The 26,709-nt window shown below is 38.9% G+C and overlaps 1 protein-coding gene across 3 annotated transcripts in view; it reads right to left on the bottom strand.

The window, feature by feature from the left end:
* The window catches only part of LOC114647008 (poly [ADP-ribose] polymerase tankyrase-2), a 92,224-nt gene that overhangs the window by 31,273 nt on the left and 34,242 nt on the right, over nt 1-26,709 (bottom strand). For 2 of the 3 annotated variants that reach the window (XM_028795465.2, XM_028795467.2), the window contains exons 6-15: nt 20,349-20,443; nt 20,187-20,253; nt 18,647-18,833; nt 15,532-15,653; nt 15,325-15,416; nt 15,155-15,233; nt 14,743-14,914; nt 14,472-14,551; nt 1,326-1,471; nt 1,077-1,242 (exon numbers count right to left, since the gene is read on the bottom strand). In XM_028795465.2, coding sequence (XP_028651298.1) covers nt 1,077-1,242; nt 1,326-1,471; nt 14,472-14,551; nt 14,743-14,914; nt 15,155-15,233; nt 15,325-15,416; nt 15,532-15,653; nt 18,647-18,833; nt 20,187-20,253; nt 20,349-20,443 — 1,206 coding nt within the window. The remainder of the gene's footprint in view (nt 1-1,076; nt 1,243-1,325; nt 1,472-14,471; nt 14,552-14,742; nt 14,915-15,154; nt 15,234-15,324; nt 15,417-15,531; nt 15,654-18,646; nt 18,834-20,186; nt 20,254-20,348; nt 20,444-26,709) is intronic. The other variant, XM_051923090.1, reaches the window with a different exon arrangement.

Below are 26,709 nucleotides of genomic sequence, written 5' to 3'. Positions count from 1 at the left end.
ATATGGATATTTTTAGAAGAACCAATGTAAGTAATTAGAAGATAACATAGCACATATCCTATAGACAGAGCAATTTATGTACTTACTAGACATTAAGCCCGTTACAATAACGGGCGCTAGAACAGTAGTCCATAAACATTAGTAGGAACAGTTTATATTAAATGGCAAGGGACCTTTTACCTCATTAAATGTTTTCCGTAAAATGCCTGTAATTTTCTCTGACAGTAATACTGGCTTTGCTGTCCGTAATATGTGTAATATGCATAATTTTCTGTCACAACAGTGGGCAATCAGCAGATTCTCCCCAGCAACTGATGTAATGTACGCGAAAATAAATCTACTTTTACTTTACACTTTACCGGGCCAAGCTTCGTAATCGCAAATCTGACATCCTCAGAGTGAACACTTGCACAACAATGGGGAAGCTGGTCTCCGCGTCTCAGTACCCGATTGGATTTTTCGTGTTTTCCGTTTTAGGTCTTGCCTCATTTACCGAAATCCGATTGGATCTGCCGCGCGATATTTTATAGGTCCTGCCCTCTCTGTCTAGTGTGACGCGTCAGGCGGCCTTTGAAGCATTGCACTGTGCCCCGCGCATGCGCACTTCACCAGAAGACACACACACACGGACACTGGACGCACACAGGGGTTTTTATTAAAGAGGATAAACCTTTATAGACGGTGTACTGCACAAATATGTAAAATCTGATGAAAAAACATAACTGCTACCAAGGGTTTTTAACAATTTTCCCACTATTTTCTCATCTTTCCGACTGAAATATACTCTTGAAGTGTTCATTGTTAATTAATTTTAAACTTGCTCTATATATCTGCAGCCAGGTGTTATGTACTTATTTGGTCTCCAGGCACAATGAAAACTACAAAATCAGCTGTGAGAACACTGCTTATTGAACTGGAGCAAAGATGCTTAACATGAAAGAAAATTTAGATTGACTATTCTTTTTATATGTATACATTTTAATAATAGAATTCTAATTGCATGTATTAGTTTCATGTCATAGTACGTTTGTCTAAAAACTGATACTTCCACGTTATTTTTCCATGAATTATCTTACCTGGAGCAGTAATTTGCAGATTTCATATTTTCCTTTTGCTGCAGCTTCATGAAGAGGTGTAAACTTCCACAAGTCTGCTACACTCACCACTGCACCATGTGTGACAAGAAGTTCAGCAACTTCATAATGGCCATAAGAACAAGCATTATGCAGTGGAACCAGACCACTGAAAGAGGGGAAGTTTAAATCATTACTTATTTGAATTCAAAAACTCCTAATAATGCATAACTTTAAGCTACTTCTTCATACCCCTTATCTTTAGCATGTACATCAGCACCATGCTCTAACAAGTAGTCAACAACTGCAACTCTGTTGTATCCTGCAGCAAAGTGAAGGGGTGTTGACTGTCGTCCTTCAATATCTCTGCAGTTCACATTCTGGTGAGTGCAAAGGTTCTAAGAAATGAGAGTTATCAAGTTAGAAATAAAAAATGATACCTATACAAATACAATAAAACTTTAGCAAGAATGCCTGAATTAACTCTGCATTCACACAAACAGCTGAATATTAAAAATACAATGCAATAATCTTACAAGTATAGGAAGTAAACAGAAAACAGGTGGTCTAAATGTTACTATGTTAACAAATGAATGTTTCACCCACTTTTTGTAACTTTATTGCTTGGTTAAGAAATCAGAAGTCATTAGACAATTTAAACACTATGAAAGATGTGCACCAGGTTAGGGTGATAAAGCATTTTGATGGAAATATACAAGCGAGGAGAGTGTGTTGAATAGATGGAAAAAGTACTTTGAGAGACTGATGAATGAAGAGAATGAGAGAAGGTTGGAAGATATAGAGATAGTGAACCAGGAAGTGCAACAGGAGGAAGTAAGGACAGCTATGAAGAGGATGATGAATGGAAAGGCTGTTTGTCCAGATGACATACCTGTGGAAGCATGGAGGTGTTTAGCAGAGATGGTAGTGGAGTTTTTCACCAGATTGTTTAATGCAATCTTGGAAAGTGAGAGAATCCCCTGAGGTGTGGAGAAGAAGTGTACTGCTACCGATTTTTAAGAATTAAGGGTGATGTGCAGAGCTGTAGTAAATACAGGATGATAAAATTGATTAGCCACAACATGAAGTTATGGGAAAGAGTAGCGGAAGCTAGGTTAAGAAGGTAAGTGATGATTAACGAGCATCAGTATGGTTTCATGCCAGAAACAGATGTGAGGTTTGCTCTAAAGATGTTGATGGAGAAGTATAGAGAAAGCCAGAAGGAGTTGCATTGTGTATTTTGCGTCTAGAGAAAGCATATGACAGGGTGCCTAGGGAGCAGTTGTGGTATTGTATGAGGAAGTCAGGAATGGCAGAGAAGTACTGTATGTAAGAGTGGTACAGGATATGTATGAGGGAAGTGTGACAGTGGTGATGTCTGCAGTAGGAGTGACAGATGCATTCAAGGTGGAGGTTGGATTACATCAGGGATCAGCTCAGAGCCCTTTCCTATTTGTAATGGTGATGGACAGTTTGACAGATGAGATTTATACAGGAGTCCTTGTGGACTGTGATGTTTGTGGATGACATTGTGATCTGTAACAAGAGTAGGGAGCAGGTTGAGGACACCCTGGAGAGGTGGAGATATGCCCTAGAGAAGAGAGGAATGAAGGTCAGTAGGACCAAAACAGAATACACGTGTGTGAATGAGGGGGAGGTCGGAAGAATGGTGAGGATACAGGAATGAGTTGGCAAAGGTGAATGAGTTTAAATACATGGGGATCAACAGTACAGAGTAATGGGGAGGGTGGAGGAGAAGTGAAGAAGAAAGTGCAGGCAGGATGGAGAAGAGTTTCAGGAGTGATTTGTGACAGACGCGTACCAGCCAGAGTGAAAGGGAACGTCTATAAGATGGTACTGAGACCAGCTATGTTATATGGGTTGGAGATGGTGGCACTAACAAAAAGACAGACATAACTGGAGGTGGCAGAGTTAAAGATGTTAAGATTTGCATTGGGTGTGAGGAGGACGGACAGGATTAGAAATGAGTACATTTGAGGTTCAGCTCAGGTTGAACAGTTTGGAGACAAAGCCAGACAGGCAAGACTGCATTGGTTTGGATATGCGCAAAGGAGAGATGCTGGGTATACTGGGAGAAGGATGCTAAGGATAGAGCTGCCAGGCAAAAAGAAGGCCTAAGAGGAGGTTTATGGAAGCAGTGAGACAGGGCTTGCAGGTGGTGGGTGTGACAGAGCAAGATGTAGAGGACAGAAAAATATGGAAACAGATGATTCACTGTGGTGTCCCCTAAAGATAACAGTCAAAAGATGAAGAAGATTAAAGAAATCATTTACAGGTAGCAAATCCAATTAACTATAAGCTCACTAACCATTCACTTATATGTCATGAACATTCGACAGCAATTTATTTTTTATTATCATTATAAGAAAACCACAATTCCAGTTCTTAAGAAAAAAAAAAAAAAAAAAAGCAAGGAAGCACTATAATAGAAGTTAATGGTATTTAACGATTTTTAAGATCATAGAAAAATAATATTCCAGTCATTGTTAGGCCTGGGAAAAACATACATTTTCAGATTGTTATTTTTTGTTTAAATGATTTCATATCGATTTTTAAAGTCTCAAGATCAATACTGCGAATTTCTACCCTGCTCAAATACTATACAGGTAAAATTCCGTTACAACAAACTCCCAGGGACCTAAAAAATATTTCGTTGTAATGAGATTCTGTATTTGTTACTATAGTGCTTTCTTTAACTTGTATTTTTCAATAGCTTCTTTCGCGTTAATTTTAATCTCCTTCTGCCTACAAGTTATGCTGACGAGAATTTTTTTCAGCATTTCTTTGTGATGATACACTTTCAGGGTGCGAATGATGCCCAAATCCAATGGCTGAAGGGCTGCCGTGCAATTGGGTGGGAGGAATTCAATACGAACATTATCTAAATGCAGAAGCATGTTGTGGACAGCACAGTTATCAATCAGAAGCCGAATCATCCATTTTTTTTCTCTTCATATTGTAAGTATTCTGAACTCTTTTGAGACGCCCCCCCACTCCCCACCCAACAGGAACAACACGCTGAAGTGCGTCCTGAAGTGCGATTGCAGCATCTGTGGAAGATTGTTTGTCCGTTCCTGGAGCAGGGCAATAGGAGGCTCACAGCGCTGCAGTGAAGCGTCACAGAAACAAATCATAAAAGATCGGGGTCGCGCTATAAGTCCCTGTCTTGCACCCCAAAACACGAGGCAGAGTCTCAGTACTTTAGCAAAACCAGCTTTATTCAGCTTGAAACAGGAACGGCCCAGTTATTTATTGTAGCGTGATCTGCCACTGTGCTATACACAGACAGCAGTCAGGCAGGGTCATGCAGGTCAGTGATCAAGTAATCCTGTTATCTGCATTTACAATTTACGTGCTCCTAACCTTGCATCACCCATTGAGATCTTTTCTGTTTATTCTGGCGGAGAGGCACAGCATATCTGTGAGCCTGCTATTGCCCCGTACAAACGTGGAGATCGCACTTCGGGACACTCTTCGGCTTGATGTCTAGTTGTGGGAGGTCCCAAGAGAGTTTACAGACCTCACATTTTCTTGAATGAGTGCCGCATTAATAGGAATATTTCTTGAATTAGCATCACTGAACCACATAAAAACAGCTTTTTCAACGTCTTCAAATGCAGCAGTACACATACGTTTGCATCCTGAGATTTTTCTTCTTTTTTTGCTCTGTCTTTCAAGAAAGTTGACAGTGTTGATGGCGAAATTCCGAATTCACTGGCAACGTCTTTTTTCTTTTTGCCGCAATCAAGAGCTGCAAAAAAGTAAAGTTTTTTTTTCTAATATGAACTGTTATCGTTTTTTCGTGTCTGCTGTTTCTATAGCAGGGTGACAATGAGTTAAATTCCAATGGATGTTTTAAAAATGTGGACGAGCAATAAGCAAAAGGTATCACTGAAAACCGCAGGAAACAAAAAAGGCAAAAAAAATAAATACAGTACGAGGAAAGTTCAAAGAAAAAAAAAAATTAGTGTTTCTGTTTGGGGATCATTGTGCACAACTGAGCTGCGGCCACAGAACTAACTACGCTGTGGATGCTTCATTCAGGCATTTCAAGGTCTTTTGTGCACTTCGTTGTAATGAAAGTATCTGCTGAATGTACTTCATAGTAACGAGATTTCTATAGACTTGTGTCATATGGGGAAGCTGTTGGGACTATAAACATACTTCGTTGTAACGAAAATTTCGTTGTAAAGATATTCGTTGTAATGGAATTTTACCTGTATGTAGAATTTTGCCCAACTTCTTTTTTGGCATCCATTCCAGCAGATGTCGCTAATGTGCTTGTTAAGGTTTTCTACAGAAAAAACTCTTTACTACCTCAAATAAAATGGTGTGCCCTCCTCTACTGAATCAACACCTTCAACACTCAGATGTGTGAACTTACTATGGATTCAAATAGTGCGTCAGTAAAGAACAGCTGGATAAAAGCAAAGCCATATGTAAGCTGTGCAACTCATAAATTAAGTACTGTTGTAATACAACAAATTTGAGAAATCATTTATCCCGACATCACCCATAAACATAATCTTAGTCGACATTCAAACAAGTAGAGCCTATACAGTCTACACTGGAGACAGCACTAAACTCAAAGCTTCCATTTAATTCACCTCATGCCCAAAAATAGCAGAATATATAGCAGTTTTTATCTGCTAAGATATGAGACTGTACACCATTGTTGAAAATGAGGGCTTTTGACAAATGATACAGGGTTTGGAACTGCTCCATGATATACCAAACCGAAAGTAAATGAGTGAAGTTATTGTACCTAGGTTGTATGAAGATCTTAAGCAAAGCATCTCCACGATTCTCAGGTTAGTGGAGAGAGTAGCCCTAACTTGTGACAGATGGAGATCAAAGGCAGCACATTCCTACATGACAATCACATCTCACTACTTTAAAAACAACTGGGCACCTGAGGCGGATGAGCTGCATGCCAGTCACACCAGGAGCAACCTCGCTGCCTATATGCAGAGCTGCTGAGATGGCAGACTGTTGTTCCAAAAACTTTCTAGCATTTCCAATGTGCTGTTACATTAAATGACAGCTGTTCCGCATGGACTACATTGGCAGCACTGTTAGTCACAATGGCTGGTTCTTTGTCTTTTATGTCAGCAGGCATCATTTCTATATCTTCATTTTACAATGTTTCCTTTTTGTCTGAGGAGGAACTGTAAGGACACATTATTGAGACTAACTAATGTGACTGCTACATGTGAGCAATTGAATATATGTGTAACTTGTAGAATTATAGTTAACACATATTCAAAATTATTTTAAATGTCCAATAAGGGAATAAATTTAGCTAACAGTTTAGTTGAAGGATGTCTACTTGGAGATTGGTAACACATGGATAGGTTACTGAATAACATATTTAAGAAGAAAAATGTTATTATTTCATAATGATATTATTCACAACATGATAAAGAAGTTTCATAAAGTAGATGTCACTGCATTGAATTAAAACAAGGAGCCCTCATAATATGTGTGGACTCTGATGTGGCAATACATACTGTATGCTAGTTAAATTATAGTGAATTTCAGAATAAGTGTAGTGTTGTGAGAAAATTTGTTTTTTTTTTTTGTTTTTTTTTTTGAAAAGTGATATTTTGTTGCAGATCTTGCAAATGATGATGTTAACTGCTCATTACTAATCATAACATATGCATAACCATGGAACAACATTTAAGAAGCAATACTTAAAAGTCACTATGTAGAGACCCTTCAAATAAAGTGTTACTGAAATTGGTCATATTATAATAATGTTCACCATGCATGGTTAAGAAATCTCTAAAACAAACAGCACATCAAATATATAAGTGCCTGCTAATTCAGTCAAGAAAAAACAGATATTGAATCGGGACATTGTGAACCGAAATTGAATTGGGACATCAGTGCAAATACCCAGCCCTAGTCATTGCCTATTAGGTACAGAAAAGGCTTAATTAGTATCCTTGATTTGGTCAAAAATTTACAGTACACCAGATCCACTTTCTCTCACTGATTTCTAATCAGAGAATCTACAATACAGTAATCCCTCCTCCATCGCGGGGGTTGCGTTCCAGAGCCACCCGCGAAATAGGAAAATCCGCGAAGTAGAAACCATATGTTTATATGGTTATTTTTAGAATGTCATGCTTGGGTCACAGATTTGCGCAGAAACACAGGAGTTTGTAGAGAGACAGGAACGTTATTCAAACACTTCAAACAAACATTTGTCTCTTTTTCAAAAGTTTAAACTGTGCTCCATGACAAGACAGAGATGACAGTTCTGTCTCACAATTAAAAGAATGCAAACATATCTTCCTTTTCAAAGGAGTGCAAAGCAAGCAGTCAAAAAAAAAATCAATAGGGCTTTTTGGCTTTTAAGTATGCGAAGCACCGCCGGTACAAAGCTGTTGAAGGCGGCAGCTCACACCCCCTCTGTCAGGAGCAGGAAGAGAGAGAGAGAGAGCCACAGAAAAACAAAGTCAAAAATCAATACGTGCCCTTTGAGCTTTTAAGTATGCGAAGCTCCGTGCAACATGACCTTCAGGAAGCAGCTGCACACAGCCCCCCTGCTCACACCCCCCTACGTCAGCGCAAGAGAGAGAGAGAGAGAGAGAGAGAGAGAGAGAGAGAGAGAGAGAGAGAGAGAGAGAGAGAAAGTAAGTTGGGTAGCTTCTCAGCCATCTGCCAATAGCGTCCCTTGTATGAAATCAACTGGGCAAACCAACTGTGGAAGCATGTACCAGAAATTAAAAGACCCATTGTCCGCAGAAATCCGCGAAGCAGCGAAAAATCCGCGATATATATTTAAATATGCTTACATATAAAATCCGCGATGGAGTGAAGCCGCGAAAGGCGAAGCGCGATATAGCGAGGGATCACTGTATAATCAAGTCTCTTTTATAAATGGGCAACCAGATAACACATATTATGCCATATGGATTTTAACCAACTTAAAGGGACAAACTCTGTAATCTTAAACAATCATTTCCAAAAAGCCACTCCATTCCACTGATGAAGATCAAAATTTCTGTGTTACAACTTTGTACAATGCCATAGCATATTAACTGTGACCAACAAGCAGACAAAAGCACATACGCAACCTGCATTCCTATAAATACCAATTTTAATTCCTTCTATCACATTGGAGAATTAGAAAGTTAGTTTAAATACTGACTCAAAATACAGTTAGGTTCATAAGTATTTTGACAGTGACATAATGTACATAAATTTGGCACTGTGCGCCACCATAATTGATCTGAAATTAAGCAATCATTATGTGATTGAAGTGTAGACTTTCAGCTTTAATTTAAGGGGTTTACCAAAAATATATGTGGTGGGGTATAAAGCCAAAATTATGAAAATTGTCAATGTCCAAATATTTATGGACCCAATTGTATATAGTAAGTACAGTGGAACCTCGGGTCACGAACGTCTCGGACCACGTACAAATCAGGTTACGACCAAAATGTTTGCCAAACTTTTGTATCTGTTCACGACCACACACTCGTGAGACGAACAAGCAGTTTCCCTTCCAGTTCGTATGCGCCGATGATTTCCGCACGTGTTCAGTCCCTCGCTGTGCATTTCCTGTGCAGCGAGTGTGAGAGAGAGAGAGAGAGAGAGAGAGAGAGAGAGCGAGCGTGAGCGAGCGAGGGCTGGCCGTGTAAGGCCGAGAAGGCAGTTAAAGAATGCACTGGGCTTGTTTTTAAAGAGATTGATTCGAGCATTGTTTTAACCTTGTTGTATTTAATGAAGACTTTTTTCTATTGGATTTTAACCTCCACTTCACTTCTGTTTACAGCAATCGGTTCGTAGCGGGCATTGTTGCAATGTTACTTTTCTTGGTTGTTTATTAAATTATGGATTTTTCAAATGTTCATGTTTTTCCCTGTGTTTAAAACTCATTAAAAAAAAAAAGTGTTTACAGCGAGCAGTTCGTAAGGCTATAGCGTGAATTCTTGCAATGTCACTTTTCTCTGTGCAAAGTTTCCTCAGTGTTATTCAATGCTTTTACATTTAGTTTACTATTACGCTGTGCATTCTATGGTATAATTAATTATTTCTGTGCTTAAATGTCTTTAAAAAAAATATATTTACATACAGTTCGTACGTTCTGGAACGGATTAATTGTATTTACATACAATCCTATGGGGGAAATTACTTCGGGTCACAAACAAATCGGGTTACGACCAGAGTTTTGGAAAGAATTATGGTCTTGACCCGAGGTTCCATTGTAGTTCAAATGGTCTGAAATTTGACAAATTCACTTTTGACCAGTGACTCTGACCTAAGTATTTATTTATAAACTAGCCGAACCCCGCCGTAACATACAGCGGTGTAAGAATAGGAACGGAAAACGGTGAGAAAGGAATTCAGAAATCAAGAAGAAATAAATACTTCTTGAAAGACGCAGTGTGCATGTAGAACTTCCAGCCAAGCAGGATTACATGTGAAAGTGATAAATAAATCAGGCTTTCCGAATTTACGTACTATGGCCATGGCATCCTGATAGTTTTGTTGCATGCATCTTGGACTTCCTGGAAATATGGATGGTAATATGATCATTTTGCCTACACGTACGTTGTTATTTTCAGCATTTGCTTGCAATGTGTCTGATAGTTCCACGCGCAGATCTTGTAGATGTAATCTGAGCTAGATGAGACGCGCGCCCTCTATTTTAACATAAACATCTACGACGTACTGTTGGAATAGTTTGCCGCTGGAGTGTTCCAACCCAGTTGCTTAATTAGAAAACAATCCTTGCCAATAATTACATTTCATGGCTTATTAGTGCTTTAACTCTGCTATGTCAAGTCATTCTCATATCCTAGATTTTTTTCCATTCTAAGGATATCATCCAAATACTTTGAAGTGTAAAATGGATGGGTAATTCTCAATCCTTAACTTTTTTCTCTTCTCTTTCCTTCCAAGTATTTAATTAAACCAAATAGTGCACGATAAATACACACAGGTGTAAAGGGTAACAAGCAAAATGGATAACTGCTGGTTTCTTTTGTCATTTGCATCTTATTGCTAATAAGGACCAATTAAAAACAGAGAATGCAGCTGTTTAAGACTTAAATAAGTAATAAGGGTTCAAAATCTTAATGAGGGAGACAACTAAAATGAAGCAGAAGTGTTTCTAGAGCAATAAGTGTTTCTTATTAAGCAATTGGGTTAGAACAAAAACCTGCAACCACTGCGGCACTCCAGGAATGACTTTGCCCACCCCTGGCCTATGGGATAGATGTAAATGTCCCTTTTGGCAGGCGTTTCGCCATCTTCTCCGACAAAAATCGCTGCAATGTCGGGGCATTGTATCGTTGTAAATCCTGCCCAGTGTTTTCCTTGAAAACCATTCGTACAGATGCTATTGGATTGGACTGAGCGATTTCATGCATGTGTTTGTATGATTTAGCGAAGGGGTTGATGGTTCTGAGCATGGAATCTAGCTGGAGAAGTACATTTTCTCTGCATGCAGAGTTTGCTTTATTTTGTAAGCGTACTTCAGCAGCTTACGCTGTGTCAAGAACATACAACTGTCCATGTCCTGGAGAGATAGAAGTGTTAGCGTATAGTGGAAAGATTTGGTGATAAATTTGCCTGTGTATTTTAAAACAGTATGGTCCGTGGCCAGGAGGTTGAGTTATCTGTGCACCAATGGAAGTAAACACTAGAGAACAGTTGTATTCTCGAATGTGTTCACAAAAATTTTTAGCTTCCGATGTTTGCTGAGTAAGAAGCTGTTGTAAAGACACAGATGGCTCCCGCAAAGTGGTAAAGCTACTTTACCATTGTGGCAGCACCTCAAGTACTTGTTGGATGTATTACGCTCAGCAGGCCAGTATAGTGCATGACATGGAAGAGGACGAATAGGAATCGAGAAATGCCATGTCGGCTGCGTATGGGCGGGACTGGTTTTAAAGCTGAAGCAGGACGAACCAGAAGAGAAATATATAAGAGATATCAGGCTGCTGCCCAAATGAATGCCCCCACTAAAAAGCTCTTAAACTGCAACCCCACAGAGAATCATAGAACTTTCAGAAAATAACTTTTACTTCTATTCCACTCCTTCCTGATCAAACACTATTTGTGTATAGGAATTGGTGTAATGAAAAATTCAGAGCCTTGGTAAAATTAACATTTCTTGTATTTGGTATGCCTGTATAAAGTATTCAACAGCAGCTCTAGTCCTCTTGCTTTCTTTCAACAGTTTTGCAGGTTATGTTCTCTGTTCTGCTGCACCAATCTCAAACACTTTTTTAAATTCCCCTTTATGTCTGCTAGGGGAGCCCAAGAAAGTCAATTCTTTATTTCTATGGGGCTCATGAAGTTTCTGCTGCATCAATTTAATGTAGCATTTTCACCAACATATGACTGTTGGACATTGGTGGACCACCATATCTTTGACTTGTATCCTTGGTGTGAAGCACATCTAGAACCAGTGGTTTAATGTTATTTGACTTCTGGTGCTCAACAAAACAAACAAAACATAGATTAAGCCCTACATTTACATTCTGAATAAATCAATAAAACACAAAAATGCTATAATGGAAATTAATTTCATGTTCATGACCTTATTTTCATTCTTACTGAATTATAGCCTGCTCGATATACTGTAGTTGCAAAAGCTCATTTTACAATACATTTTCTAGAGTGGTATAAGGATGGTGGTAGTTTCATGTGTTCGTACTTTTATACCCTCTAGAATTATATACAAAGATATACACCAGCAGTTGAGAATGAATTCAAAGTTAATTTACTCACCTCGGAAAAAGTAAACATTAGTCTGTGCTATTTACCTAAAAGGCAATGCAAAGATAGCCTTGCTAATAAAAACAACAATAACTTATTATACAATAAAATTTAGTAAGTGACAATTAACAAAGAAAAATCACAATATGGTCACTAATCAAAGAAAGGTTAGCATTTTTAACTGATTTAATTTGGGTTAAAAAGCACCTTCAGTTTAATGAAACCTCTGAAAGAGTGATAATGCAACTATTTCTGATAGTGGATATGAATAAAACTAGTGTGTATATACAGTTAGGTCCATAAATATTTGGACAGAGATAACTTTTTTTCTAATTTTGGTTCTGTACATTACCACAATGAATTTTAAATGAAACAACTCAGATGCAGTTGAAGTGCAGACTTTCAGCTTTAATTCAGTGGGGTGAACAAAACGATTGCATAAAAATGTGAGGCAACTAAAGCATTTGTTTAACACAATCCCTTCATTTCAGGGGCTCAAAAATAATTGGACAAATTAAATAACTGGAAATAAAATGTTCATTTCTAATACTTGGTTGAAAACCCTTTGCTGGCAATGGCAGCCTGAAGTCTTGAACTCATGGACATCACCAGATGCTGGGTTTCCTCCTTTTTAACGCTCTGCCAGGCCTTTACTGCAGCGGCTTTCAGTTGCTGTTTGTTTGTGGGCCTTTCTGTCTGAAGTTTAGTCTTCAACAAGTGAAATGCATGCTCAATTGGGTTAAGATCAGGTGACTGACTTGGCCATTCAAGAATTTTCCACTTCTTTGCTTTAATAAACTTCTGAGTTTCTTTGGCTGAATGTTTTGGGTCATTGTCCATCTGTATCATGAAACGCCGCTCAATCAATTTGACTGCATTTAGCTGGATTTCAGCAGACACTATGTCTCTGAACACCTCAGAATTCATTCGGCTGCTTCTGTCCTGTGTCACATCATCAATAAACACTAGTGCCCCAGTGCCACTGGCAGCCATGCACGCCCAAGCCATCACACTGCCTCCACCATGTTTTACAGATGATGTGGTATGCTTTGGATAATGAGCTGTTCCACACCTTCTCCATACTTTTTTCTTGCCATCGTTCTGATAGAGGTTGATCTTGGTTTCATCTGTCCAAAGAATGTTTTTCCAGAACTGTGCTGGCTTTTTTAGATGTTCTTTAGCAAAGTCCAATCTAGCCTTTCTATTCTTGAGGCTTATGAGTTGCTTGCACCTTGCAGTGCACCATCTGTATTTACTTTCATGCAGTCTTCTCTTTATGGTAGACTTGGGTATCGATACGCCTACCCCCTGGAGAGTGTTGTTCACTTGGTTGGCTGTTGTGATGGGGTTTCTCTTCACCATGGAAATGATTCTGCGATCATCCACCACTGTTGTCTTCCGTGGACGTCCATGTCTTTTTGTGTTGCCGAATTCACCAGTGCTTGCTTCCTTTCTCAGGATGTTCCAAAGTGTAGATTTTGCCACTCGTAATATTGTAGCAATTTCTCAGATGGGTTTTTTCTGTTTTCGCAGCTTAAGGATGGCTTCTTTCACCTGCATGGAGAGCTCCTTTGACCACATGTTGTCTGTTCACAGCAAAATTTTCCACATGCAAGCACCACACCTCAAATCAACTCCAGGCCTTTTATCTACTTAATTGATAATGACATTAACGATGGACTTGCCCACACCTGCCCATGAAATAGCCTTTGAGTCAATTGTCCAATTACTTTTGAGCCCCTGAAATGAAGGGATTGTGTTAAACAAATGCTTTAGTTGCCTCACATTTTTATGCAATCGTTTTGTTCACCCCACTGAATTAAAGCTGAAAGTCTGCACTTCAACTGCATCTGAGTTGTTTCATTTAAAATTCATTGTGGTAATGTACAGAACCAAAATTAGAAAAAAGTTGTCTCTGTCCAAATATTTATGGACCTAACTATAAAATTAGTGTGCTTTTCAACACTGCAGTCCCTAATTCCCACTTCTCAGCATTGTGAAACCTATGTCACACTCTTCTGACTGCATGTGTTCTCTCTCTCAAAAGTATAAAGGGTCTACACCAACCAGATTATTTCATGAAAAACTGGGCATGCCTATTACATACTATCGGTTGCTAAGCTGATTAAACATGAAAATGCTGTATAAACACAAAGTAATTAATTTTATTGGTAGAGCTTTGCAACAGGTTAAGCCTACACACAACAAGGTGGTCACTGGGAGTGGCTTTTCTGCCACATGCCTGTGAACAGACCCTGCTGTTTGACTCGATGCCAAAATGTTGCAGTATTTACCGCTCTAATATATAGCAGCATTTGTTAATAAAACAAATATAATGGTAGTAGTTAAATTTCATATCAGTGCATCAGAATATGAAAAAAAACTCAAATGCAACAATATATCAATTTGCTACTGTTATCAACTGAAATTAATCCAAATAGAAAATTATCGGGGTTGCGAATTGATATTCAGTCTCCAGCAAATGATCCTGAGATGAATATTTTAATAATGTGACCCTGAAACCCCATACTGGCTTTATGCAGTAAAAGCCAAAGACATACAGAAAATAAACAGCCAGAGCTTTTGTTTTAAATACAAACACTAAAAACAGGGATATGTCTTGTGCAAAAGTACCTTGACAACTTCCAAATCTCCAGACTTTGCAGCTTCAAGCAGCTGGTGATCAGCATCAGAGTTTCCGATTACAACTCCTTCTGTTGAATAAAACCAAGTAATTAATATTTTGATATTCCCTAATTATATAAAATGAACAAGACAAACAATAATATTACAGCATAGACTAACCTTTATTACCTACATTGAAAGACCAGTTTGTTAAAGAAAGAGAAAAACATACATTTTCTACTTAATTTATAGTAAACGGCAAACAAAAACATTCTCTCACCTTGAAGTATTTGCTGAATGCTTTCATTGCCCATTTGTGAGGCTGAAAAGCCCTGCAGTGAAACTATTAAGGGATCACACCCAGAATTTAGCAGCAAGCGACAGGTTTGTAGGTGTCCACAGTGAGCTGCCCTGTGAAGTGCTGTCTGCCCAAGGTTGTCTAAAGCATTTACCTATAAAACAATTTGTTTAACAAGTCACAGCTTGCAAATAAAATACATTCTTTGTAATAAATACTCTTAGGACTGACATCACCATTACCAAGATCCAAAAGGAGATTACTACTAAAAGATACTACACTATGTAACGTAAGTTTGTTTATTTGATAATGGATTTACAACTTAAGTTTCAAAAACAAACATGGAGAAGAAAGTCAATATAAAAAAATCACAAAACCCAACTATGGCATATACCTTTGCTTCATGTTTCACAAGAACTTCAATGACATCATTATGTGATTTTTCAGAAGCCAAGTGAAGAGGTGTAAGAAAACTACAAAGAAAAACATAAAAATGCAGGTATAATCTAATATAGCAATAAATCAATATTTTTCCATCAACCCAAAATAAAAGCTTTTACTTACTCTTTTGTTTTTTCATTTACATTTGCTCCTTTCCGTATAAGCAACTCACACACTTGCTTTCTCTTGGGATATGGAGAAACAGCAGCACAATGCTGTTAACATTGGAGGAAGGGAAACAAAATTTTTAAATGAAGCTAACAAAAATTCATATGGAAAGTCTAGCTTTAACAAATACACTATGCATAAATGTCTGAGAAATATTCTTACCAAAGCTGTTTCATGAGTTTGTGGATGTTTAAAATTTACTATTTCTAAAGAAAGATGTTTCTTGAGCCGTGCAACATCAGCTTCCCTTGCTGCTTGTAGTAAAGTGTGACCCTTGAATTCATCTAAAACAAAAAAAATATTCAGAAGTGTATTATTGTACCCTAAGTTCTTGTCAATAAGCCGCGGCTTATCTAAGGAAAAAAGTTGTGAAAATGAAAAAATAGAATATCGGCTTATACATAAGTCCGGCTTATACATCCATCGCGGGGGTTGCGTTCCAGAACCACCCGCGAAATAAGAATATCCGCGAAGTAGAAACCATATGTTTATATGGTTATTTTTATATTGTCATGCTTGGGTCACAGATTTGCGCAGAAACACAGGAGGTTGTAGAGAGACAGGAACGTTATTCAAACACTGCAAACAAACATTTGTCTCTTTTTCAAAAGTTTAAACTGTGCTCCATGACAAGACAGAGATGACAGTTCCGTCTCACAATTAAAAGAATGCAAACATATCTTCCTCTTCAAAGCAGTGAAGCAAACAAATCAATATGTCTGTTTGGCTTTTAAGTATGCGAAGCACCGCGGCACAAAGCTGTTGAAGGCGGCAGCTCACACCCCCTCCGTCAGGAGCAGACAAAGAGAGGGAGAGGGAGAGTTTGTTTTTCAGTCAAAAATCAATACGTGCCCTTCGAGCTTTTAAGTATGCGAAGCACTGTGCAGCATGTCTTTTCAGGAATCAGCTTTACAAAAGATAGCAACGTGAAGATAATCTTTCAGCATTTTTAGACGAGCGTCCGTATCGTCTAGGTGTGCAAACAGCCCCCCTGCTCAATCCCCATACGTCAGGATCACAGATAGTCAGCGCAAGAGAGAGAGAACAGTAAGCCGGGTAGCTTCTCAGCCATCTGCCAAAAGCGTCCCTTGTATGAAATCAACTGGGCAAACCAACTGAGGAAGCATGTACCAGAAATTAAAAGACCCATTGTCCGCAGAAATCCGCGATATATATTTAAATATGCTTACATATAAAATCACAATTTAAATGACCGCTACGCGCTCGTGTTGACTCGGCGACGCCCAGAGCAGAAAGAACGCGCTCCGGCCGCTCCAACCGCGCCATGCGGGGAGTGAGAGAGACGGCAATATCTCACACTCTCTCCCCCTTAAAGAAATTAAATGGGCGCGAGTGAGACCACTGACCTCCCTCCCTTCTATTAGTTATAGGTTATAGTACGTTCGGCTTATCCATGAGTCCGGCTTATCTATGATACGATTTTATTTTAAAAATTCGTATGATTTTTGGTCTCCGGCTAATACATGAGTCCGGCTTATAGACAAGAACTTAGGGTAAGTTGCATTATATAGGCTAAGAATCAGAACCTCAAATGTGTGCTGTAATGCATAATTGTTGCACAGTTCATTTATGTCTGCTAAATATACTGCTCAAGAAAATTAAAGGAACACTTTGAAAACACATCAGATCTCAGTGGAGGGGAAAAAAATCATCCTGGATATCTACACTGATATAGACTGAGTAATGTGTTAGGAACAAAAGGATGTCACATCGTTTGATGGAAATGAAAATTATCAACCTACAGAGGGGTGAATTCAAAGATACCCCGAAAATCAAAGTGAAAAAATGATGTGGCAGGCTAGTCCATTTTGCTGAAATTTCATTGCAGCAACTCAAAAATCACACTCAGTAGTTTGTATGGCCCCCACGTGCTTGTATGCATGCCCGACAACGTCGGGGCGTGCTCCTTATGAGACGACGGATGGTGTCCTGGGGGGTCTCCTCTCAGATGTGGACCAGAGCATCTCTGAGCTCCTGGACAGTCTGAGGTGCAACCTGGCACTGTCGGATGGATCAAAACAATGTCCCAGAGGTGTTCTATTGGATTTAGGTCAGGCAAACGTGGGGGCCAGTCAATGGTATCAATATCTTTATCTTCCAAGAACTGCCTGCATACTCTCGCCACATGAGGCCAGGCACTGTCATGCAACAGGAGGAACCAAGGACCCACTGCACCAGCATAGGGTCTGAGAATGTGTCCAAGGATTTCATCCCGATACCTAATGGCAGTCAAGGTGCCGTTGTCTAGCCTGTAGAGGTCTGTGCGTCCCTCCATGGATATGTCTTCCCAGACCACCACTGACCCACCATCAAACCGGTCTTGCTGAATGATGTTACAGGCAGCATAACGTTCTCCACGGCTTCTCCAGACCTTTTCACGTCTGTCACATGTGCTCAGGGTGAACCTGCTCTCATCTGTAAAAAGCACAGGGCACCAGTGGTGGACCTGCCAATTCTGGCATTCTATGGCAAATGCCAATCGAGCTCCATGGTGCCGGGCAGTGAGCACAGGGCCCACTAGAGAATGTCGGGCACTCAGGCCACCCCTATTGAAGTCTGTTTCAGATTGTTTGGTCAGAGACATTCACACCAGTGCCCTGCTGAAGGTCATTTGGTAGGGTTTTGGCAGTGCTCAGCCTGTTCCTCCTAGCCCAAAGGAGCAGATACCAGTCTTGCTTTGCTGATGGGTTAAGGACCTTCTACAGCCCTGTCCAGCTCTTCTAGAGTAACTGCCCATCTCCTGGAATCTCCTCCATGCCCTTGAGACTGTGCTGTGAGACACAGCAAACCTTCTGGCAATAGCATGTATTGATGTGCCATCCTGGAGAAGACTACCTGTGCAACCTCTGTAGGGTCCAGGTATCGCCTCATGCTACCAGTAGTGACACTGACTGTAGCCGAATGGAAAAGTAGTGAAAAAACAGTCAGAAAAGATAAGGAGGGAAAAATGTCAGTGGCCTCCACCTGTTAAACCATTCCTGTTTTGAGGGGTCGTCTCATTGTTGCTCCTCTAGTGCACCTGTTGTTAATTTCATTAACACCAAAGCAGCTGAAACTGACTAACAACTCCCTCTGCTACTTAACTGACCAGATCAATATCCCAGAGGGTTCATTGACTTGATGCTATACTCTGATTAAAATGTGTTCCTTTAATTTTTTTTGGAGAAATAAATTAAGAACTACACACCGTTTTAAGCATAACAGGGTAACATGTAACAAAATTTTTCTTGCCTCTTAATAAGAATACTCAACTTACATGCTAACCGTTCCTTTAATTGTGAAGTAGGAGCCAGGTCATTAGCACTTTTATTGTGGCAGTTTAATAGAGTTGGATCAGCACCATAACTAAGCAACAAGGAACAGACTTCCACCCTATTCTTAGAGGCTCCTTCATGCAGTGGCGTGAACTGCCAGAGATCCATTGCATTGACACAAGCACCATGCTAAAATAAGAAATTATATATTAGTGAAAATATTATACCAGAAAAATATTCTAACATTCATAGTATGTCGATGAAATACAGGATGAGTTTTCCTAATATGAAATGCCTGGGCAAGCAAATATTTAAAAAATTTTTGGATTTTGGCATATATGCAAATACAAAGCGAAATGTCATGGGGACACCCTTAATCAAGTATGCAATTGCCACCAACCCTGCTAAATGATGACTCGCGTGTATAATAACTCATATCACCAAGTTATTATTAATTTTGACATTTTCACAGGTAAATGAAAGGAAGACATATGAGCCAGAAAATGCAATTAAAAAGAATGAAGTTTTTTTTATATGGGGGGGAGTGGGGGGTGGGGGGTCAAAATGTGGGAGGCAAGGATGGTGAGGGATAGCACTTGCTCCAAAAAAATAGCGAACTCGGCTATGTACAGTCTTCCATGTTGTTCTGGCCATGGGAAACATCTTCACCAAACATCTTGTTGGTAGGGCTGTAATACATGGCAACCTAAAACCAAGACTCATTCACTATCCATTCTCTCCCAGCCACATTGCAGCACCCTTGTCACTTTCTCTTCAACCACCTATCCTTTTCTCTCTTTCCTCTCTGGAGATCCTCTGAGCTCAATGGTTCAAGCTGAAAGCACACACTCCACCCATCATTCCTGTTGGTGGTACTCATTTCTATAGCCAGCTTAACAGTAGAATCCCTGAAGCCTACGAAAAAACTCATAATCCCAGGCCATTTTAAATTCCTTCGCACTTCTCCATCAGCGTCTTTTGTTTTGCAAATGTGTCATTCAGCACAAGCAGCCTGCTATCCCACCCCGCCAACCGATGGAGTGGAGTCCGTCGCAAAATTCTCAGAGCTCAAGTCTCTTTATCTAGCAGTGAGGTGCCTGGAGTTGTATAGGGTAAATAATGCATTGTTATGTGGAATGCACACATTTCATGTGACATTTCTAAAGGTAAATTGTGTAGAAAAGTGCACATGCCAGGTTTTATATGTTATTTTCTTTTGGCATAGACATTTTAATGTTTTTTTGGGTGTACCGATATTTTCACATTCAAATCCAAGAAAAGTTTTATAAAAGAAAATCATCTAGCATTGAATTTTGCACTTGTGGAGTCATGTCAGTGCTCAAAAAGTTTTGGATTTTAGATTTTTTGGATTAGGGATACTGTACAGTCTGTATAGTAAAGTAAACAAATTATTATGACACAGCAGAACTGAGAACATTTTCCACTTTGTTTTCTACTATAAAATACATTAACAAAACATAAAAGTTATTAACTAAAATGCTAAATTTAATTAGAAGTAAAATTCATGTTTTGAAAACTGACCTTAACTAAAAGTTCAGTGACTTCATAATGTCCATAAGAACAGGCATTGTGAAGCGGTACTAAATCCCTAGGGGAAAGAAAGCAAAGAAATATATCCTGGAATTAATATTAAAATCTAATTAATGAAAAAATTATCAAAAAGAAAAAGACAAAAAAAGTTACCCTTTATCTTTTGCATGCACATCAGCACCATGTTGTAACAACAGCTGCACTATTTTCACTCGGTTATATCCTGCAGCCAGATGCAAAGGGGTAGACTATAAAATAAAAACATATCAAGCGTAATTAAATAATGGTTTAAATTATATCACGAGACAATGGCAATATTGCTTGTATTTCCCGAACATTTTTGGGTGTATCTCATGAACTTTGGCCTGCTGCTCGCAAAAATAATTTTTAAATTTTCCTGTCACATACATTGTTATTGTAATTGCCTGTTTTTGTGATTTTCTCTTATTACACATACAGTATACACAAAGTACAACAACAATAACTCAGTCATCTGTGGTGATCTAAAAGTAGTGGCACCGCAGAATGCAGTTCAGATATACAAAGCACTGCTGTTTAATTTGCAAATGGGAACCATTTAAGCATTTATTTCCAGGTCAGAAAAGTGTAGCACATAAACCACTTTTCGACACTACAAAGATATGTCTGCCTCCTCTGCATATAAAAAATGATGAAAGTTTTGGTGAAACTGATAAACAAGGAAGGTAAAGGATTTTGCCATCTGAGACAAACATTTCCACAAAAAACTGACACAAAGATTCTATAAATCAGACATGTCATCAATGACAAGTGGTTCCAAGATCTTTCAGTGGGACCAGAGGAAATTTATGGAAGTAAATCAAAGATGTAGGAGAAAAATTTTTTGGGAAACTATACAGTACCAAATTACATCCAGTTAGTTGACAACTTGCTTCAAAGATGCAAAAACAAATGTCACTAAAGATCAATTTTTCTGCATCTACACATGGACTTTCCAGGTAATCTTAGTACAGTCAGTGACAAACATGGTGAAAGGTACCATGACATTGCAATAATGGAAAGCAGTATCAGGACAAATGGAATCCATCAATCCAAGCAGACTATTGCTGAACACTGAAACAACAACCATCTTAAGTGCAGTACAATCAAAAATCAGCATTTGTTTCTCCAAATTTCCATGATGCATTCAATCTGAAATTATGTGTGTATTCAGGTTGAAGCTGTCTACCATAATCACAAAAGATTATTTAGGAAGCAAAACATTTGAAAGAAAAAAAAAAAAAAGGTTGTCCAGTGTATACCGAAGGAGCCTTACAATCCTCAGCTTCAGTTAAAAAAAATAACTGTGCATTTTGCTTTCCCCATACTCCACTGTCCAGATTTTTAAATAATGAACCAACGTCACTAAATAGACTAAATAATTATATTGAATAAAACAAACATTCTCATAAGTCACATTTATTCAAAAACAGTTTAACTGTTTTGGGATTACAATAAAGGAACAAAATTCAACTCTAATTAATTGATCTTGTCACATCTTCTGCAAAACTCACACTAGCACACAGTCAAATGATCAAGTCATGTTTAAGGATGATGAATTAAAGTAATGGGAAAAAAAGAGGAAAGCCTGAAAAGGACAAGCAATTAAAACTTACATGGTCAAATACCAAACACTAATCAAAGTCTTAAATAAATAAAGATTAAATATTCATGGATTCACAATTTAAATATGTATTTAGCAAAAGATTTGAAGGAGTATAAACAGGTTGTTTTGAATAAATTATTATTTCTATACTATAAAATAAACGAAACCTAGGTCTGCCATACAAGAACTTGCCTTTTAAAATTATCACTTACTCCCATAACAAGGCAATTTCACTAGAATAATAGATTCATTCAAAAATATAAAAGTTAAATTTGCCAATAGTAAGATTGCTGAGGCTTTTCAAAGCACTTTTAAATATAATTTTTAGATATAAATGAATTTTCAACTAAACTCCTTGATTATACAGCATGAAAACGTACACATTCTTTTATATTAATTCTTGTCAATATTTCTGTTTCTTTTACACTGTTATAATTTCAGGTTTCCAGATTTTTGTATAAAATAAATTAATACACTTTATTAAAAAAAGTCAAAATTGAAAATGTGAAGTGGTCACATGCAAATCAAATGACAAGTCAAAAATTGATTATATTTCAGTTCATGCAAGTGCCTACAAAGAGGGTCATGACATTGCAACTATTATAGATATAAGACACATAGGGATGATAAGAAACTTTAAAATAATAGCAACAAAAAGCCAATTTAGGTGAAGATTTTATAGTTATGAGTAATGTCAAAAACATTATACTTAAACTGTATAAATACCAAGTTACAAGAGAAATTAATATCTGCATGTAACAGTTGCTTATAACTCAGCAGCTCAATGGTTTTTAATTTATGCAGACTGCCTAGAAAAAAGGTAAAGAAATTTAATTTAATCCAAGATGTTGCAATAGTAGGTATCATAGAGAAAAGAAAAATTCCTGCAAATTGACCTGGACAAATTTAAGATTTAAAGCATTTTCACACTTAGTGTGTTTAGAGCAGTTTTTTTGATGTCCAGTGCCATTTCCTTGAAACTCTGGTTCATTTAGGTAGATGTGAACTTGACAATCAAACTCGGGTGCGGACCAAACCCCTTCAAAAAGAGTGGTCTCGGGGGAGTACCAAACGAACCCTGGTGGTTACCGTGAGGTAAGAATGTGATCCAACACTGGAACGATCTAAATTAAGGAAATACTGAGCACTACAGATGACATACATTTTGCGGTAGTCATATTTTGAGTAATGATGGTATTTCATTTACAGCAGAGTCAAGGATTAACATGGAACATTAAAAACAATAAAATACACACAAAGGTACAAATGTGACACAATTCAGATAGAACAAGTTGCAAAATTACAGGTCAATTAGGCAAGTGTAGCACCTAATATATACCCCTCATACATGATCGAAGAAAGGGAGGTGTAAATTCACTTGAGATCGGGTTGATTAAAACAAATTCAGAGGTGGTGAGAAACAAACAGCAGTGCCATGTGGGACTGATTATAAAACTCAATAATACTACACAAGTGAAGTGTGCAGGTTGTGTGACCTGTCAATGTGATTGCTTTTTGGGCATGATGTGGATACACCAACTTTGACATATTAGTAAATGCTTATCAAAACATTAATCGAAACATAGTTATTGGAATTATGACAGCAGAGCTTGTTGTCTTCCACTCACCTATTTGAAGCATGTCTTTTTCTTGTCATGTGTAGTAGTATACAATTTTCAATTATTTTTTAAGTTACTTGATAATAGGCATTTTTATTCATAGAGATATGTTCAGCCCCTTTTCCTCCTGCAGGTAGTGGGCGCACAGGAGGGTCAGAGGCAACGTGAACTTGGCAGCAATCAAAGGCAGTGGCCTTGGCAGGAATTAGTGCATCAGGCAGGAGTGGGTTTCTTATCAAGTCCCTGCCTGGTCGATGTCCTATTGGAGTTTGTCCCGGAGATGAAGAGGGCTGCTTCTGTGTAGTTGAAGTTTGCAGAGTGGAGGACTCTGACTACCATAAGTGCCTATGCATCAAATGTCTGTTTGGAATACCAGTTTTTCTTGAAATCACTGGGACTCCATAGTTCTGCTGGGAAACTTCAATGCACATGTAGGTAATGATGGAGACAACTGGAGAGGTGTGATCAGGAGGAAAGGCCTCCCTGATCTAAACCGGAGTGGTGTTTTGTTATTGGACTTCTGTGCTAGGATAATGTTGCTCATAAGTGTACTTGGTACCAGAGCACCTTAGGCCAAAGATCTATGATTGATTTCATAATTGTATCATCAGATTTGGGCCATATGTTCTGGACACTTGGGTGAAGAGAGGGGCAGAGCTGTCAACTGATCACCCACTGGAGTGAAGTCGGGTCAGATGTTGGGGAGGCGCCTGGACAGAACTGGAAACCTGGGGCAGGTTTGGAGAAACCATGGAAAATGACTATCGATCAGGCTCAACCACGTTCTGGAAAACCAACAAATGACTCAGAAAGGCAAGGCAGGGATTCACCCAGGCTGTTCTCAGCAACAGTGGAGAAATTCTGACTCGGACCGAGAATGACTGGTGATCAATGCCTTGAGGGAGGTCAGTGAGATAGTTAAACTCCACAGTGGCAAGGCCTCAGGGGTGCATGTGATCCATCCAGAAAAGCTGAAGGCTCTGGACATTGTTGGGCTGTCTTAACTGACATGCCTTTTCAATGTTGCATGGTCATCGGGCACTGTGCCTCTGAACTCGGGTGGTGGTTTCCATTTTTAAAAAGGTGGCCAGGAGGGTGTGTTCCACCTATTGGGGGATTGCCCTCCTCAGCCTTCCTGAAAAAGCTTATGCCAGCGTACTGAAATGGAGACTCCACCCAGTCGTGGAACCTCAGATCCAGGAGGAACAATGTGGATTCCATCCAGGCCATGGAACGGTAGATCAACTCTTTATCCCTGTGCATTCTGAAGGGGGCATGGGAGTATACCCAATCGGTCTAGATGTGTTTTACAGGCTTACAGGAGGCGTATGACCATTTCCCTCGAGGGATTTTTTGGGGGGTACTGGGAGAGTATGGGGTTCTAGGGCATCACTTAAGGGCTGTTCAGTCCCTGTATAATCACAGAGAGAGATGTGTCCACGTACTCGGAAAAACATCAGCACCATTTCAAGGTGTGGGACTCTGCAAGGGTTTGTTTTGTATCCTGTTTGTGATTTTAATGGCTGGGGATGGGGGGTAGGGGGTTCCCATTTCAGTGGCCTTAGAACTGTTGGACAGTTAGCAACCAAGTACAAAGAGGCAGGGATGAGGATCAGCACCTCCAAATCTGAGGCCAACATCCTCAGTAGGAAAAAGGTGCACTGTCCTCATTGAGTGGGAAGTGAGTTACTGCCCCAAGTGAAGTTTAAGTATGTCTGGGACTTGTTCACAAGTGAGGGGAAAAGGGATGATGAGATAGACAGATGGACTGGAGGGGCAAGCACATTTATGCAGTTGCTATACCCATCTGTAATTGTGAAGAAGGAGCAGAGCCAGAAGGTTAAACTCACAATCTACCTCTCTACCCTCACCTATGGTCATCAGCTTTGGGTAATGACTGAAAGAATTAGATCAAGGGTACAAGGGGGCGAAATCAGCTTTCTCCACAAAGTGGCTGAACTCTCCATTAGAGATAGGATGTGAAGTTCAGACATCCAGGACAGGATCAGGGTAGAGCTGCTGTCTCTCCGCAATGAGAGGAGCCAAATGAGGTGGTTCAAGCATCTGATACAGAAGCCCCTGTGGAGGTTTTACGGGCATGACCAGCTGGGAGGACACACCAGGGAAGATGCAGGGCTGGTTGGAAGGATTATATCTCCTAGATGGCATGGGAATGCCTTGGGAAGTCACAGTAAGAATTGTCAAGTGAGGCTGGGGTAAAGTACGTATCGGTCTCACTACTAAAGACTGTTGCCCCCGCAACCTGTCTTCGGATAATTGGTGGAAAATGAATGAATGATCTGTGTTTGACAAATAAACCAAATAATTATGGCAAAAACAATTGTTTTCAACTCTCCATTATATTTTATTCCTGGGGAAAAAAAATTCTGCCTAATAAAACACACCCACAGGATGTCTACCGACATGTTAATTTTGCTTGAAAGTTTGCAGTGTGGAACAAAACCGAACTGGACATTTAAACAAATTAATGAATAAGGCCCAATTCGGAATAAAGCAAACATGGTAAGAGTATGAAAAGTGCAAGTGTAATATTTCCCAAAGGCAGGCTGCTCTCGCTATACAGGTCTCTAACAGGTAGTTCTTGGGCACTGCCCTGAAAAATTACCTTTTCTGCTAGTCATGTACTACATCATGGTGACATTCAAAACATTCATTAAATTTATCTTTGAAAGCCTGGCAGTGTTAATTATGCCTTAGGCCTAACCATACCAAAACCAAAAAAAAAAAAAAAAAAAAAAAAAAAGAACTAAGTTTCAATGAGATTTAAAATGCTAAAGCCCAATTTATATGCTGTTTTCATTTCTACATACAAAATATGTAAACCACAACGACATACCAAAAAAAAAAAAAAAAAACACCAAAAAAATGGAAAATACAACCACTCACAGGATTCCACACTGATACAAAGAAAACAGAATTCATCAAGATTTATCTCTTTTTCTTTACTATAAAAACTTGCAGCCCTCCATAATGCTTGGAACAAACATTTTTCCTTGATTTACCCCTCTGCTCCACAGTTTCAAATTATAAATCAGACAATTCAAACGTAATAGAAGTACATATTGCATGTTTTTATTTAAGGGTATCTGCATACAATTTGGTCATGATATGTAGAAATAACAACACTTAATAAGAAAATGTTTAGGCTAAGTCATATACTAGAGATTGATAAGGAGAGCTTAGTATGAAAAGAGACTGTTGACTTTTATATCATTATTTAAACTTCACACCTCATGTTAGGCATTGTACT

Source organism: Erpetoichthys calabaricus, chromosome 2 (genome assembly GCF_900747795.2).
Source record: "Erpetoichthys calabaricus chromosome 2, fErpCal1.3, whole genome shotgun sequence".
Lineage (NCBI taxonomy): Eukaryota > Metazoa > Chordata > Cladistia > Polypteriformes > Polypteridae > Erpetoichthys > Erpetoichthys calabaricus.
The sequence above is the reverse complement of the archived record's forward strand: the minus strand, read 5'-3'. Positions and strand labels throughout refer to the sequence as shown.